Source organism: Oryzias melastigma, linkage group LG3, assembly GCF_002922805.2.
Source record: "Oryzias melastigma strain HK-1 linkage group LG3, ASM292280v2, whole genome shotgun sequence".
Classification (NCBI taxonomy): domain Eukaryota; kingdom Metazoa; phylum Chordata; class Actinopteri; order Beloniformes; family Adrianichthyidae; genus Oryzias; species Oryzias melastigma.
Genome location: NC_050514.1, coordinates 2454278 through 2471947, shown reverse-complemented (window position 1 = coordinate 2471947; position 17670 = coordinate 2454278). Strand labels below are relative to the sequence as shown.

At 38.4% G+C, this 17670-nt stretch overlaps 1 protein-coding gene across 1 annotated transcript in view; it reads left to right on the top strand.

The window, feature by feature from the left end:
* Positions 1-17670, top strand: part of prmt3 (protein arginine methyltransferase 3) — a 76750-nt gene that overhangs the window by 48642 nt on the left and 10438 nt on the right. Inside the window, exons 13-15 of the mRNA XM_024296299.2 lie at positions 98-184; positions 7977-8027; positions 10454-10541. Coding sequence (XP_024152067.1) covers positions 98-184; positions 7977-8027; positions 10454-10541 — 226 coding nt within the window. The remainder of the gene's footprint in view (positions 1-97; positions 185-7976; positions 8028-10453; positions 10542-17670) is intronic.

The following is a 17670-nucleotide window of genomic DNA, read 5'->3' as shown; positions in this document are numbered from 1 at the left end:
GCAGTCACAAATCGGAGTGAGTCTATTTTCTCTCCATAAGTATCTGCACTGCTATTTTAAATCAAAAATATTTTTTGGTCTTTATCTTTTTTTCCAGACCATTGACTGTAACAGAGTGTGCCTGTCAGAGCTGGAGTTTACCACAGATTTCTGCCTGAAGATGACCAAAACCACAATCTGCACAGTAAGGAAGGACTTTTGTACGCTCACATAAATAAAAGCATTGCTTAGTAAGTAATATTGCAGGTTCTCCGTAAGTAAAATCATACAATAAACACCTTCAACCATACAAAAAAAGCCTGTAAACTTCGGCCTCTAGTGAAAGTGTACATTTGAAGTCATTTAAGTGGAGAATTATTACAGAATCAAGTACAGCAACATAGTTAACTTTGAAAAAGTTCAAAATTATTGTTATTTATGCATTTATTATTCACAATATTAATAAAACTAAATTAAAACTAGCTTATAATTTACTTGACAACAGCTCTAAAACTTTTGTCGCCTTTCATTTGGAATTTGTGACCCCTAATTAGGGATGTCTCGATTCAATTTTGGGGGCCCAATCCAATTCAGAGCCATTTACAGTCTGCCAATACCGAATTCGGATCCATTACTTTGTTGAAATAATAAAAAAATGAACCAGGGTCAGCTCCATGCCCAAAGCACAGAGTAGTTCAGGTATCAGGTATGCTGTCAGCATCTCCACTTCTTTCCACACTATGTGAACTATGTTTGTGTCTTTTACCCCTCCCCTATCACAATGATCCTTGCTATTGGACCCATGATGCTCTGTGCTGTGTGAAGTGATCTGTCTGTGGCGAAGCCTGCCGTGCTGCGCTGCAGTGTTTGTGCCGCTCTGTCTTGTGTATTGGTTTAATGGATAATCAATAAGTAGTTATTATCTGGCTTGTGCTTTCTGGGTAAGGTTGGTGGATATAATGGGATTTGTAAACATCCTCTCATTTTTCCTGTCTTCTCTGCTCTGTAATTGAAAACATCCAATTTCTATTTGGGGCATGTCAGTTCTGTCCACTGGAGAGCTCTGCAGCAAAATAACTGATGGCATCAGACATTCTCTACGGCTTCCATTTCCTCTTGATTTATTCCATTTTAAGGTTATTCCTAAAATCTTGTTAATATGGGTCGAAAGCTAAGTTGTTAGCATTTTTTTTTGTCATTTAGCCATCACGTGAGTATACCAAACACACACTACTCCAGCTTTTCCAGATGGGACCGAGCAGCATTTCAATAAAGATACTGATCTGTGGTCAGTATGGGCTGTAGCTGCTCAGCGGCAGTTAAGGGAGAGATGTGTGAAGGGTAAACTGCTGCTGGACCAGTGCTCAGGGATTGTGAGAGGGAGCTGCTGGCTCTCTTGTCCTGTGATTGAGCGCCTGCTTTTGTTCTCCTGTCGACAGTCCATTCATCAGCTCAGCCTGCCTAACCTTGCATTAAATGAACAGCACAACCCATGCGTCTGTGCCGATCCCGCACGAGGCAAATCCTCTCTGGGTTTTTTTTTTTCATATCCCTCCCTTCTGTCCCTGCTGCCTTGTGTGTTTTCTGCCTTTTTTTTCTCTAATAAAATTTGTACATCCTCTTTTTTTTCTTAATTCTATCATTTTAATATGATCAATTACCTGACATCTGCATCAGTAACCAAAAGAAAAAAAAATCCCTCTGCGTTTTATAAAAGCTTCAAATATGTATGTGGATAGTGTAGCACAAGAGAATGCGTGTCTGTCTGTAATTAATTTTAACAGTGCCGTTTCACTCCTGCTGATGTAGCTACTGTAGCGCTACAGAGGGAAAAATGTCTGGGCAATCCATCTTTAACCTACTTTCCATCAAATTTAAATTATCTGTCTGGAGAGTCGGCCTTCTGCTCTGACACGGCAGTCACTCGTCAACTTCAAGGACACTTTCTACTGCATTAAGAAGGGAATAGTTAATGGAAAAACTGATCAAGAACTAAAAGTTCTAGTCAACAACAATTGAATGTATAAATTAAAGTGGAAGGCCTTTTATGATTGGTAGATAAAGAACATAACACCTACAGTATATCTGCCTTTAGTTTGCCTTATTTAAACTGACAGACTATGGAGCATGTAGCACCAGTTTACATTTTTCATTATCAGTATTGCTCAAATTACTTTAAAACGGTAATACAGATTATTTGTTGTTTAGAATAAATACTAGTTTCCCGAAATTATAATCTACTAAATGTGGTTCTTTATTATTTTGAAGTTACTTTGTGTATAATACACACAAAATTAGACCGTAACCATTATGGTTGTTGTAAAAAAACTCACTGCGTTGTGATCTGAAATGTTTTAAGTATAATTATTATTACATTTGTTTAACACTTGTTTTGACATTCTTTATTAATTGTAAATTGTTGATTTTATAGCAGATGCACCTTTCAGTTATTTTAAATTATTTATAATTTCTTGTTTTTAATGACCAAATAATGCACCTTTTATCCATTAGTTGCAAATGATTTTATCTTAAAAACCAAATATTTCAAATTAACTAATGGACACTTTAAATTTGGTTGTACATATTATAATGACAAAAAAAAAAGTATCTAGCTAGCTATTTAAGCTAGCTAGCTAACTTTATTTTATTGACATTTTTAAAACTTTCTTTTTTTGAAATTTAGGTGAATTAAAATAGTAAAAGTACATTCAAAAAAAGAGTTCTACAGAGTGTTTTGTATTATAAATGTAAGGCTCTTTGTGGCTGCCTCTGCAGCTTCAGTTAATTGCTAAAAGATTACAAACACGTTTCAAATTATAGTCCTATTAATTCTCCAATAACTCTTGAAAGTTTTAAGTTATATCTTTACCTCCCACATTAATACAAACAACTCTTAAAGTCCCACTCCAGCTATATTTTTATCTCTTGTCAAAGCATTCCCAGTAGTCTTTTATTATAATTATGCAGTTTTTAGTCCAAATCTAAAAGCCAGTGTCGTTTTTGTAAGACATATTTTCTGCGGAGCAGCAGGAGTCCATTTTGGAATAAGTTGACCAATGGTGTAGAAGTAACTCTACATTGATTTCCCAGCATTCCTTTGTTTACACTCTCTCCTGCTAGCTTATTGACCCTAAGAACCCCACCTAACATTAACGTGACCTAAAAAACCAAATGGACATGATCCAGTTCTCATAAACAGTCAATGGTTACCACAGTCAGACACAAGAGGATCTCAGATGTTGCAGCAACTAATTAGACACATCATTTGACTTTCTTTGTCATTTACTGTGACAGTTTATCTGTGGAAGCGTTTGTGACTCTTAATTCAAAATACAAGTCAATACTGGAAATGCTTTTTCATTTTCACAATTTACCTGGTTTGCTTGTCTCTTAAATAAAATGAAAAAGCAGTCCTCCCAACGGCTTTTTCTTTTTCTTTAACACCGCTCATTTTCTAACTTTTTTAAAAAGATAAAGAAAATGGCATTGACATTTCATTTAAGAAAAAGTTTTCTAGTAAATTTGTACCAAAATTCAATTAGAAATATCAAATTTGAAAATTAAAATAGATTAACAGAAATGCTTTTTCATTTTCACAATGTAACTGGATTACTTGCCTCTTGAATAAAAAGAAAAAGTAATCCTCCAATCATACTTGTTTTTTTGTTTGTGCATAACTGATGAGGCTTGCACATAAAAACACTCAGTTGTCTAGCAAAACATTTGAATGTAGGCACGTATTCAATAACCCTTTTTTTTACTGACATAAATGTTGATGTAATGTCGTAATTTGTGTGCAGTTTCTTATTCTGTACCAATGCAGAGCTTTTGCTTTGTGCTTAATCAGCAGCTTCCCATGAAATGACTCTGCTAAAATCACAACAATAGGCTGCACAGTTTGACTCGGGGTTCCACTGACTTCCTCCTCAGTTATTTATAGATCAGGACATATTGGGTGGGGGAACACCACCTGGAGGTTTGCTGCACCCAAACCAGATACATGTTAGATCCAAACATTTGCGAGGGCTGGAAACAGTTGAAAGGAGATCTATAGGGAAATTTACGCCATCTTGATCTTGAGGTGTTCGTGCTTGAAGCCTCCACGCTTGGATAAACCCCATCAAAAGTGCATTAGCCCGCTATTCTTCCACCCCCCTCCCTCTCTCCCAAAACCCCACTACCTCCTCCCTTTTCCCTCCACTTGACTCCCCTTGTATGTAACCTCCCCCTCCAGAGTCGTATAATAGTATCTGGCCGGGCCATGCAGCTTGCTGACACATAGTCGGGTGAAAAGGGAGCAATGATGAATTGCTCCCTGTTGGTGTTATCCATGATGATAATTATTAATTTTCCCCCTCGTTCTTCCCAAAGAATGGAAACCAGAGAGCAGCAGTGTTGTGGAGCCTCCTCCATGGGCTGACGAGAAACCCACAGTCATCACTTATTACAGACATATCCAGGGCCCAAGGCTAAATGCTGAAAATGGAAAGCAGTCATTCAGATTTTTCCAGTTTTGGGTGTGTGACTGAATGTTTTATTTTTATATACATTATCGTATAGTGTCTATTATCGTATAGGTAAGAAACTCTCACATTATTGTTTTAGAGATTTGTTAAACTAAACACATTGGGTCAAAATCAAGAAACTAAAAATTATCACAGAATTAAACAGTTATATTTATAAAAGCTAGTATCAATTTCTGAAAAAAATCTGAATTTCTAACTTTGATCCTAATCGTACTTTAAACATGATTGTGTAGCAATGAAATGAAGACAGAAATAAGGAAGAGAAGGTCATATCCAGGCCAAACTTACCGTATTTTCCATACCATAGGTCGCTCCGGAGTACAAGTTGCACTTTAAGAGAAAAGTCCAACATTTATGAACAAACTCATCAAACTCGACACCAAACACAATGCATGCGTCAAATTCAAGTCCGCTGCCTCTTTTGACGTGCGTCAAATTTAATGCTCAATGTTTGTCCAAAAATGTGTTCATAAACTAGATGCTCCTATTGCGCGTGGAGAAGCTATTTTTAGCCTCATCGCTACATGATGGAGGCTTTGAAATGTATTTCTCATTTAAAATACACGGATGATGTTGAGAGGTTAAGTTATTTATTTTAAAGAGCATCTATAATAATGTCTCCATGTCTGGGTTTTTCTGTCTTTTACTTTTTCTTACAGCGATGGTTATCTTCTAGCCTGTAGGAGCTGCATCTGAATAACAGTGTTTTTAGCTGCTCTTCTGTCTGTTTGTAACCCAGTTTGATGGCTTGCTGTCCCGCATTAGTCCAAGGAGAGAAAAATAAAAACAATAATTGTAATGTCTTCATGCAAATAAGAAAAACATCATAACGTCCATGAGGAGAATGATTAGATTCTCAGCCTTGTTTGTTTTGAACAGCACTTCTTCTTCTGCGTTTCTGTCAGCTGACAGCAGTAAATACTGACACACAAACCTACAGTGCCCTCTACTGGTTGTTAGTGGGAAACAATCGCTGAAAGGCAACCAGTTGTTAGTGGAGAAAAACATTGAGAAAACAGCCTTGGACTACATATAGGGACAATGGTTACTATGGTAACACATGATGTTCTCATGGATCCAAATCCCACTGTGCGACTAAGGTCACCCTTCGTAAGCCAGCACATGTCTAGGCCTGCTAAAAGTTTGCCAGAAGCCATCTGATTGATCCAGAGGTGGATTGGAAGAATGTCATGTAGTCAGAGGGGAACAAATGCTGACTTGTACTGTAAAACATGGGGGTGGAAATATCATGTTTTGGGTTGTTTTTGCAGAGGACAAGACAGCTGATCTGTATGAAGGAAAAGATGAATGAGGCAATGTGTTTTGATATTTTGGGCAAAAATCTCCTATGGATGGGTATTTCATCATGACAGTGATCCCAAACACATGGCCAGGGCAACAAAGGAAAGGCTACTTTAAAACCATTTCAAAGTTCTTGAGTTGTCTGGCCAGTCTCCAGACCTGAACCCCATAGAGAATCCATAGAGGAGTTGAAAGCCTGTGTTGCCCAGCAACAGCTCTAAAACATCAAAGCTCTTGAGAAGATCTTCATGGAGGAATGGACCGAAGTAGTAGTTACAATATTTGCTATTCTGGTGAACGTTTGACCACTTTCCTTGTTAACCAGGCTTAGCAAAATGTTAACTTTTGTTATCGACCAAATACTTATTTTATAATCAGGCAATTCTGTAAAAAACAAACAATGTGATTTCCTGGATTCTAATTTTACGTTTTGTCTCTCAAAGTTGAAGTGTATCTATGATGAGCGTTAAAGACCTCGGATCTTTTTAAGTGAGACAAACTCTGTCCGTGACTACCAAATACTTTTTTTTGCCCCACTGTAAGTCTAAGTCCGTAGTCCAATAATTTACAGCCCATATTGCAAAAGTTGCATAACAGAGAAGTGACTATCAATCTCGCTTATGGGCCAATGTCATCATCAAGACACATTGGGGATGATCTCCATCTCTGCCTACGAGAGGTGAATCTGCTCTGTCTGATGAGTAATTATGGCTAATTTCCCAATTACCTCTGTACTGAGCTTCTCTGTAGTGTTCATTAAAAGCCATAATTGCATTGGGTTGACATGCTCTTTTATCTACTTTGGGTTCTTTTCTGGCAGTTACGCTGAGAGCTTGTGGTGCTGGCCCTGCCTGTCTCAGTCAATAAAGGCTGATTGAAGACTTGGTGTAGAGTGTATTAAACACAGCTTCAGATGGCAATGTAATTATCAAGATTACATGCTTGCCTTCTGTTTTGGGCAGTAGATGGAGATTTTTTAAGGGGATTTTGGCTGAAATTTAAAGAAGATGTTGCCAATACTATTTGTTTATATCTACCAGTCTAAAAAACGTACGGCTTCCCTGTCTGTCCTAATGCCATTTCCGTCTCTTTTCTGTTAAGCTCCTTTCATTCTTTCTGCCTTCTCTTAATTTCATTCATCTCTTTCTCTCCCTCACATTGATTTGGCTGTTCTTTGTCTTAAACAACCAGCCTCCAAGTTGTCAGCTGCGTCAGGATTAAAAGCCATTAGTTGCGCATCATTGCCACTACAAGTGTGCTCCTGAGATTGATAGAGTGGCTGTGCTTCTCTGGTGGGGGCAGGATCAGGAGAAAAACAAGCTTGGGGGGTGGTTTTCACCTCACAAATCCAACAACGGTCACCTAAAGCTGTTTGGCCTTGGACTCTGAATTCAGTTCATTTCCAGACTTGATTTTCCTTCAGATATGTTTTCTTTTGCTTCTTCTAGGACTGATGTAATATGTGGTAAATGGAAGGAATATAATCTAATTCAACCTTTTCTTTTAATTAAATGCATATTGTTTCTGGCCAAGTCTGACCTAAAAAGTCAATAAAAGCACTAATAAATTGCCTGTCTTGTCTGTTGGCTTCTATGAGTTATCAGTTCTAGAAAGGACGCCCTGGGAACAAGTACGTCAGTTGTCTCATTTTGCTTTTTCTCATGAACCTTATAGATAAACACATTTACGCTCATCCAGTGCACACACACATTGAAGTACTTATTTTTATTTTTTTTCTTAACCACTCCTCTCTATACACGACTCAGCTCATTTCTGCTACTGTTAAATCTGCGTTTTTTTTCTACCTGGTCAGCAAAGGAAAAAACATCTGTCGTGTTTGCGGGAGTCTATAATTAGTTCCTTGTGAGGTATCGGATGGAACGGAAGGATCTCAGGGATTGTGTTGTTGACGACGTTTTCCAAGAAAGGTCAAAGACAACAGATTGGTATCTCACAACAATCAACTTTATTGTAGCAGATGTGAATACGCAGGATTCTAAAGGTAGCAACAACTACTGATACATGCATTTTCTAGTTTAGTGTAAATGTTTTGTTTCTCATTAAAACCTGCCTTCCAGCTCCACATGTCATAGTTGCAGTGTAGCCAAACAAATCCAGGGGTTTATTGTTCTGTCACGATCTTAACACAGCTCTCATTTTTCATTGCAGGCAATTGTCGGCTACTTTGACATTTTCTTTGACAAAGGCTGCAACAACAAGGTAAGCAGCAGTGGCAATAGTCGAGCCATTTAACGTAAACTCAATTATGCTCACGCTCCGGTGTGTTTCTCCTCCCGGAGGCGTTCTCTGGCAATCGACGTGTGTCCCAGCCTCCTGCTGATCCAAGCATTTACCCGGTAGCGGCTGGCCAGTTGGAACAGCTGATGCCGAGCTCCGTGAACAGCACAAGCTCGCTTTTTATTGAACTTCATATTGTGTCTGAGTTTTATGTTGCATTCAAATTGAGTTATTTGTCCGAAAATTGTAGCTTTAAAGGTGTGAAACTAAAAAAAGTGGACTGAAAAAATAATTATTCTTTTTCTTGACTTGTTAAATCTGCACTCTTTACTCCCTCGTTGGTGGGAACTGAACAAAATAGAGTCGATGTTCATCAAGGATGAAAGGAACTTTTTGACTTGTGGGCCACAAATGGTTTTAAATGTGACCAAGGGGTCAGATCATGGACATGTTTCCATAATCTACCTCATAAGAGAAGGAACTATCATGGAATGTGCAGGAAAAAATGCTTTAATTTGGAATAAAAATTAATTTATTTAAAACAGTACATTTTGATTGGAGTTTGTGGAGTTTTTATGTCGAAAGTGTGACAATTGTTTTTATTTTAGTACCAATTATACCAATGTTGGTGTTTTCCAGGGAAAAGAAACCCTAAACCTGAGAAATGCTGCATTCATGTAGTGTTGGAATGATCGGAAAAATGACTGTCTGATATGCACAGCAGTATCAAAATAAGACTTGACAAAGTTTTGATCGGTAGAAAACTGATTTTACTGTTAAAGGTAGCAGACCCCTGAGCTAGAGAAGCAAAAGAAATAACAAATTGAATGAACACAAAGACAGAAGAAAAAACATAGAAACTTGTATGTGTTTTTAATCCTTTTTTTCCTCCCAAAATTTGTCACGTTGCATTTATTTAGCTTGGAAACCATTGCGGGTAGATAAAAGACAATTAGGGAACAGCTGCATATCTCTTAAAAAAGATGTATTTTTTCTGTAAAAACGAAACATTGTATTAAGGAAAAATCTCTTTTTGTTTTTGCATGGTGTCATAAAGGTACGGAAGCTGAAAACAGCCTGCTCTACTTTTTTTTTTTTTTTTTTTTGATCGTTTTCTCATTATAATGAGTTCATCAAGAACAAAGATTGAAGGATCCCCGTCTTCCTTTCCCACACGCAGATGCAGAGACTTCACATGTTTTTTTCTTTAGTTTGTGGTTAACAACAAAAATATTAGAAGAAATCACTCCACAAAAGTTCTTTTTAGTCTATTTTTTTATTTATAAGTGGATCTATGCTCTTTAAACGTCTTCATTCAGTCTTATGCACCTGCTCTCCTCCCTTTATTTCCCCAAAACCTCAGAACAAACAGGTTGATTGACAGAACCCAGAGTGTTTCTGGTGCGTACACTGAGCTCCAGACATCAGCAGTAAAACAAAGCAGTTCATCAGAGAAAACGTAGAACACCAGAACTGATCCGTATATAATCAATTGATTAAATAATGTCGACAGTTTTTCAGAAAAAATGCTTTGTTTTGCTGAGGATTGTATGTAGTTCACTTTCAGCTTATCCCTTTCAGGGTCCCCACAGTGTAACAGCACCCACTGTTTCGCATCAGTGATTTGGCAGAGTTTTTACGCCGGATGCCCTTCCTGACACAACCCTGTACTTGAGGGGCACAGGGACCCAGTTAGGCAGCCGCGTCAAGGGTCTTGACTTAGGACCCAATCTGGGTGGGGATCAGTGGACAACCCTGGAATCGAACCCAGGGCTCCTGAGTGTCAGCCCTTCACCTAGCCCACTGAGCCACCCAGCCGCTGACAAAAGCATAGCAGCGGATTGAGTTGGGCAGAGTGGCTGTTTGGGTCCGCAAATGTCTGGAGTTCAGTGAACGCACCATGCACAGACGGCCCTGAATTCTGTCAATCAACCTTTTTTGTTCTGAGGTTTTAGGGAAATAAAAGGAGTAGGGCTGGTGCATGAGACGGAATGAAGGCGTTTGAGGAGTGTAGATCCACTAATAAAATAAAAAGTAGACTAAAAGAACAACTTTTGTGGAGCGTTCTTCTGCTGTTTTTGTTGTTAACCACAAAATAAAAAGACTCAAGTGTGGGAAAGGCAGAGGGGGGACGCTTCATTCTTTGTTCTTGATTATCTCGTTAACAAGATATCTCGTTATAATGAGAAGAGGATCAAGAAAAAAAAGAAGTGGGGCAGCCCGTTTTTGGCTTCCGTAAAAATGGTTATTGAAAAGAAAAATTTAATGATGAATATATATTTAAAAAGTTCTCAGGCAGATCACGCTATTAAAAACTGCCAGCAATTGGATTCAGCTAAGAAAATTTGAACCTTATGTTTAGTTATTGTACTGTAAGTCTTAACATGAATGTTTATTCTCTTTGTCAGGTGATGTTCTCTACAGGACCTCAGGTCACCAAGACTCACTGGAAGCAGACGGTCTTCCTTCTGGAGAGGCCAACATCTGTTCAAGCAGGTCAGTGTGCAGGTTACCCCCACCTCAAAAGAACTGAAGGGAAGACGTACTTTAAGAACCCAAAAAAGATGAAGTGTGTTTTGAATGTACAAGTCTGCACTCTGTTTTGACTCCAGCGCTCACATCCTCATATGTCACTGTTTTGCACCTTGCTTGCATCGTAGTGAGTTGTGGCAGTAATTTGTCTGCGGTGAAGATGTAGTCAGGCTGGTTGACACCCGTCATCTGTCACTCATGGCGACAGAGCGATCAAAACAAATCACATGCAGCCATCAGAGACAACATGTAGAACTTCATCTGATAGGCAGTTTGTGGTTTCACAGCTTATAACTGTTTGGAAAAACATTTATGTTGTCACATCTCTAAAGCTTAAAAATGATTCCTGATATCCAATATTGTGATGTGTGAAAGGATGTTTGTTATCATATTGTGATTGCACTTTGAATTTCTGCTGAAGTTATGAAAATATGGAGAGGGAACAGTATCACTCCGATTTGTATGATTTGTAACTCATACAATACATTCTGTGCATAATTACAACATTTTTTAAATAAAAAATATACATATAATTTCTGCATGCACAAATTAAAATGACAACAACTTGAAACTAACTACACACACAAATAAAAAAAAAACACTTTTACGCTCAAATCAGAATTTGAAACTCTGGTCACGTTTCCAAGAAAAAAAGAAGATTAGTCTGTAAGTGATGCGTTTAAATGCTGCTAGAATGCTGGGTCTAAAGAGTTTTCCTTTCAGGCGCTTTGAACTTAGATTGTGAATACTGGTAATATCTGGTGCAACTTGACATTTTCCCACTTTCTTAAACAGATATGCCCCAATAGTTAACATAAAAAAAATCTCAATATGCATTTTTGAAACATTTATCACTTTAAAATAAAAATATTTTCCAGAACTGATCACTTCCTGTCTTTGGCCCTGACAGCGTCTCTTCTTCACATCCAGTTAGCGGAGCAGGACGTAGGGCTACTCTGTCTGTTCTCTGTGTTGAGGATGACCTCACAACCTGTGCTCATGGAAGAGTCCCAACCTGAGAATGCTGCAGGGGAAGCACAACCCTGAGGCACAGATGATAGAGAAACTTTAGTGTTAAGTGTTTAAACAATATAAAAAGAAGCATGCATCTCTGAAAATTAGATTTTTTTTTTTTAAGCGTTTGACAGAGGCTCAAATCACATATTTTCAAAATAAAAGACAATCTGTGCCAAACAGGATCATCTCAGTGCAGCTCTGGGCAGCTAGTAACCAATGTTGTGCAGCATAAGATAATATGTGCTTTTATCTCATAAAAGATCAAACTTTTTACCAAAGTTTTGCTTTGCATATAAAATCTGTTCATTCTGGAGTTGAACAAACAAGACGTCTTCAGGTCATCAGGATGTAAAAACCTACATAGTTTATCATCTATGTGAACCTCAGACATCAATTTATAAATTTAAGTAATTTAAATTAAATAAATGCTAATTAAGTAATCCTTACTTTAAAAAAATACTATAATATTTTTCTTTTATTTATTTATTTTGTTCTTTTTCCTCTCTTTGTCCTCAGCAGTCTTGCACTGCTGGGTTTTGTTATTTTAGTTTGGGGTTGACCTTGGTAGTCTTGTTTAGGGGGAGCTGCTGACTCTGATGGTCGACATGTCTTGGTCATCAGTCTCCATTACTTATTTTATGTTTGGCCATGGAGAGATACAAGAGAACATGAGGATCTGGAGCTGCAGGTTGCAGACCCCTCCCCTAAACAATCATCTCTAATCAGGAACTCCCGAGCCAAAAGCACATTCCCTCGACTGAACCAAAACAATCCGCTGAAAGTGCAATAAGCAAAGCTCATTGTCATGGAAACTTGCATTCCTCCCCTCTCCATGACCTTTTCAGTAGAGTTTAATGCCTTGGTGCCTTGCTGCCCACCATTGGGCAATATGTCCTGTACAACAATTTCCCTTGGGATGAATAAAGTATCTATCTATCTAGAAGTGCTCTGTTTACGTGTTAAATGAAAATATAAGGTAAATAATATTAAAAACACATGGGAAAAACCTGGATCTGTTCAATAAATGTATTCGTTTTTAATATTTTTTACAAAAATATCGGATCAAGAATCGGTAAGGGGAAAAGCACCCAAAATCGTATGACTCCAAATCGGATCGGGGACAAAAAATCTCATCAGGACATCCCTACTATAGTGTTTAGTACAAACAAGCTTTAACTCACAGAATTAAAAGTCGGCCTTAAAAATGGAGTTGCAGCTTTACATTATTTTATGCTGTGTGAATTTCAGACTTCCTAAATGTTATCAAAAATCTTGGCTATATTTGCTAATATGAGGATGGATGAGGCTCAAGAGAAGCTGTTGACTCATCCAACACATATCAGATGGTGTCTACTGTAATAAATGACCTCTGTAGAGACGAGGCGGTTGACGGCCCTTAGTCACGCTCAGCATCCACCTGCTGCGTACAAAGCGATAAGAGCGTGCAAAAATGTGACACTGCGCAAATGTTATCGCAGACTGCGGTCTCTGCTGGCACAGATAAACCCATCAGGGACACCAGCGGACAGGAGAATACTAAAATGTTTTTGGTAGAGTTTCAGATTTCGTCTGATGACCTGATGTGAGGCCTAAGTGTCTATCTTCCTGCGGCGTTTGTGTGTGTGTCTTACATGCATAGAGATAGTAGGGTGCAAAGGTTAGCACCTTTTTTTTTTTTTAAACCTATCTCTTCCAAACACCATGCAGCTTTATTCACCAAGCCATTTGTTGTAGAGTACAGTAGTTCCTAACCTTTATCAGGCCGCGGACCGCTTTAATGTCTGACAATATTTTCACAGACTGTCCTGTACGAGAGTAAGAAGAAGACAATCTTCATCCTCTGTAAAACATCTGCAGTACTTTAAGCTTTATTTATACTCGAGGTTTTGTGAAGGAACCATTAAAATGTGATATAGATCTTACTTTATCCCAAAACTGTCAAAGTGAAAGCTACAAAATCAGACGCCAACTTCAGCCTCATCTAAATTTTAATGTGCAACTGGGGAAAACAGTCTAAATATGATCTTAAACATGAATCCACTGTTTGAGCAACTTTATTAGCAACACCATTGTAGCATTAGACAACCAGTTGCTGAAAAGTATTGATTATTTTTATGGTCTGGGGCAGGGGTCTGCGACCTTTATTGCTGAGAGCCATTTGGTCCAAGTTCTTATGGACCAAAACTCAGCGACAGATGCAAAGTTTCACCTCAAAGTTAGAAAAATACACTTTATTTATGTTTTTGTGGCCATTAAGCCATTCATTTATATAAAAAAAATAACTTGTTCTCTACAATTGAGTTTTTTATGTAAAAAAAATTAACTTCTTTCACTTTTGATAATAGCCCATTAAAGTTCCTTTCAAAATAAAACATCCTTTGTTTAATCAGATCCTGCAGCTGCAGCAGATTCCCTTTAATTAAAAATGCAAGAAATAGGAGATTTTCTATTATTCTGACTTTTGTGTTCCTTCATCTTTTTTCTTCTTTTACTAGTGAATAAAAACATGACAACATTAGTGTAAAATCTAAATTATTTTAGATGCAACATCATAATGTCACTCTGATTACAAACCACTCTGTCAGCAGATGAAACATTAAATCATTTTAATCAGTTAGGTCTATCTGACATGTCAAAAATCTAAATGTAAATCAATTAATTAGTTATGTTTGTTAAGTTTTCTTCAAAGCCAAAGAGCTTCAATGGAGGAATAAAAGATCTGTAGGTGGTTCCAAAGCCTCAGGTTACAGACCCCTGGAACAACTGTCACAATAAACTCATATGTGGAGTAAAGATTCCTGATTATTTTTTGTTAAATGAAGATTTATTTTATTTTGAAGTCAAAGGCTCTACTTCTGTATCCTCACTGACTCTTTTCTACCAAAATAAAAGGTCCAAATATGTTTATTAATTTGTTAATTTTCTAACTTGTTTCAGTTTAGCAGTTGGTGCAGCGACTCTAAGAAGTAGAGGATGGATTTTCTGGGTGACTTGACATTTTTTCAAGAATGAGTTGAAAGTTGTGGAGAGAATCCAGTAGTTGTGGTTGTAGGTTTACAGTAGACAAGAAACGTGAGAGCAAGCCGATGTCCGAATTCCCACCCTAATCCCTAACTACTTAAAAACTATATAGTATGGGACTATATAGTGCCCTGGATTTTAAAAGCAATTCGGACTCGATGTTCACTACTTTACTTTCGCTTTTATAAATGCTGGATACTTACATATAACCTGCACACCCCATTGGCATACAGCTAGAGGTCAGATGTTTTCTTTGTACTGGACCAAAACAGTTTCCATCACATATAGAGAGAAAGTCGTAACACCCCGATTTGTGCGTGCATAATTCTTGATTTTTACGTAACTTTGGATTTTTGCGTGTGTATTCTTGATTTGTAACTCATATGGTACATTTTATGCATAAGTACAAAAATTACAGAATACAATTTACACATGCACAAATTAAAATGACAACATTGAAACTAACTATACGCACAAATCAATAATATGTGCAGAGAAATCCAAAGTAATGCACAAATCAAGAATTACACATGAAAAAATCAAGAATACACACACAAAAAATCCAGAGTTATGCACGAATCACGAATTACGCACACACAAATCAGGAATATGCATGCAAAAACCAAGAACATGTTCACACAAATCAAGAATATGCACACACAAGTCCAAAGTTATGCCCAAATCAAGAATTACGTACCCACAAATAAAAAATTACACATGCACAAATCAAGAATATGCATAAGTCAAGAATTACGCGCACACTAATCTGGGTGTGTCTATTTTCTCTCCATAGTCCTACTCGAGCCTTTTCTGTCCAGAACAGAGCTCTACAGATAGATAACAGGCCTTTATAAAATGCAGGTAAATGAAGATGATGGTTTGAGTGAGAGCCTGTTTATTGATGTGCCCTGCCTTCCCTGGGGGCTATAAACCAGAAATGGAGTTTTTAATAACATTAACTGGTTGCCTGCTGGGCTCTCGTAGTGTTCTCCACACACTCCTCCTTTATGGGAGTTCTTCAACTTTACAGTAATCCTCCATCACATGACAAAACTTTTTCAAGTCACCTTGAAGACGGCGGAAGTCTCCGTCAGAGTCGGCGGCCTCTTCTCTTGAACCCTGACTGAAGAGCACCTTGAGATGTGAAGCCTGAGCAGAGATGGCCGGTGGTGGTTTGGCTTCATTTTGGTTTCTTGCTGACTTGATTTATCGTGGCAGAGACCAAATCTTATTTGATGTGTTAGTACGAGTGCAGCAGTAATTAACTCTGAAGCTGCACCGGCGCAAGAGAGAGAGGGCACGCAGCAGCCTGGAACAAAACATCCCTGCAAATCCTCCTGCCTGGCGGGATATAAATTAAACAGCATATCATTTGTCATGGTCCAGTGTGTTTGTGTTGCTGGAGTATTGAAGAGGAGGGCCCTTTTCTCACGTTTGAATGTGGGATAAAGATCCTCCTCTTTTTTGATCTAGTGTATATTAATCAAAAGAAATTATTAGAAAGGAGGTAGTTACTTAGTTAAAACTTTCATTTTTATTAAGGTGAGTTATCACACCGTATTTGTGGTAAAGCATTCGTGCGAAGAGGATGGTGAATCAGCTGGTTCTTAATGACTCATCATTTTCATCCTAAGTGGAAATAACATCCATTAGGATTCCCCTCCCAACCTTACCTGCCCTTACTTGTCCAGGCACAGTTTACACACACCTATTTGTACCCTCCTCCTTTTGAGTTTGAACGGTCAGGGTCCTTGAACTGTCAAACAGCAGCAGCGGTTTTAAACTGTAGGTTAGTTGGGATGCAGTCTGCATCGCTTTATTTCTTTTGTCAAACACCAGCTAAAAGGCCCAGGAGGATCGGATTGAATGTATTCAATTAGATTATATGAGGAGTTTGATAAAATAGGTAAATAGATGTGATGAGACATATTTTTTCCCCTTGTTATGAGGGGTGAAATTTTGTTGACACGAGTCCTCAACGTCCCTGTAATCTGTGTGAACTCACGTAATGGTACTCTGTGTGAACACACACATACACAAATATTTGATTCTGATTGGCTGCATTGTGTGAATAAAAAAGGGAGATACATATCTTGGTGATCACATTGCACAAATCTATATCACTGCACTGACCCAAACCCTAGTTGGTTTTCCAACCATTAACTGTTTTAAACAAATGATAATAATAAAAAAGTTGTCATACCTTATTCCACAGTTTATCACAACAAGACAGTAGAAAAGATTTTATAGCTTCCTTTAACTTGTTTTGTTAATTTGATCATTTTGAAGACTTGGATGCAGAAGGAAGAAATTAATAATTTAGACTCTGTTTCTTTGAAACAAACTTTTCCCTCAAGATCTGGACAAAAACAAGCTGTCTGAACTGATGCTTTACTTTACCATTCATGACGACCAACATATATTTTGCTTTCATTCGCCGCTGCAGTCGAGGTTGGTGGAGGCTCTGTAGTCGTTACTATGACAACTAGGGCTGTCAGATTTGTACGCGTTAATCTGACATGTGCTTGACGCAGACAGTTTTTTTGACGCATTAATCGCGGATTTTTCTCATACATGCCTTTACATACCGCGCGCGCGGGCGTCCCGCCCTCTAACTCACCGGCTGCTCTCACTAGATCACGGGCGGGTCTCCAACCACCGAGCTGCTAGCTAAAACCGGCCGGCGCTAGGACCTGGAGAGCTCCTGCACCCTAACCCGACTCCAGTTCGCGTCCAGTACCACGTCTGGTGGTACCGGTTCGCGTCCGGCACCGCGTGCCGAGAGCTGCAGACCCCCGACGTTCTAAACAGCAAGCGCACCGGGGGACGTTCTAAATGTTCTGGAGGTTTAAGCGTGATCCAGCCCCAGCATAGCGGTCTGTCTGCCGGCATATTCATGGTGTGAGCTCCGCTGGACACGTCGCTGCATCGAGCTGCAGCCAGAGAACGCGGCGGCAGTAACAGACTGTCAAACTATCCACAGAGTATCCCGCTTTTCTCAGTCTTTAATGTTTTAAAAAACAAAAGTTAATTAGAAATGATAAATCTCTATTTC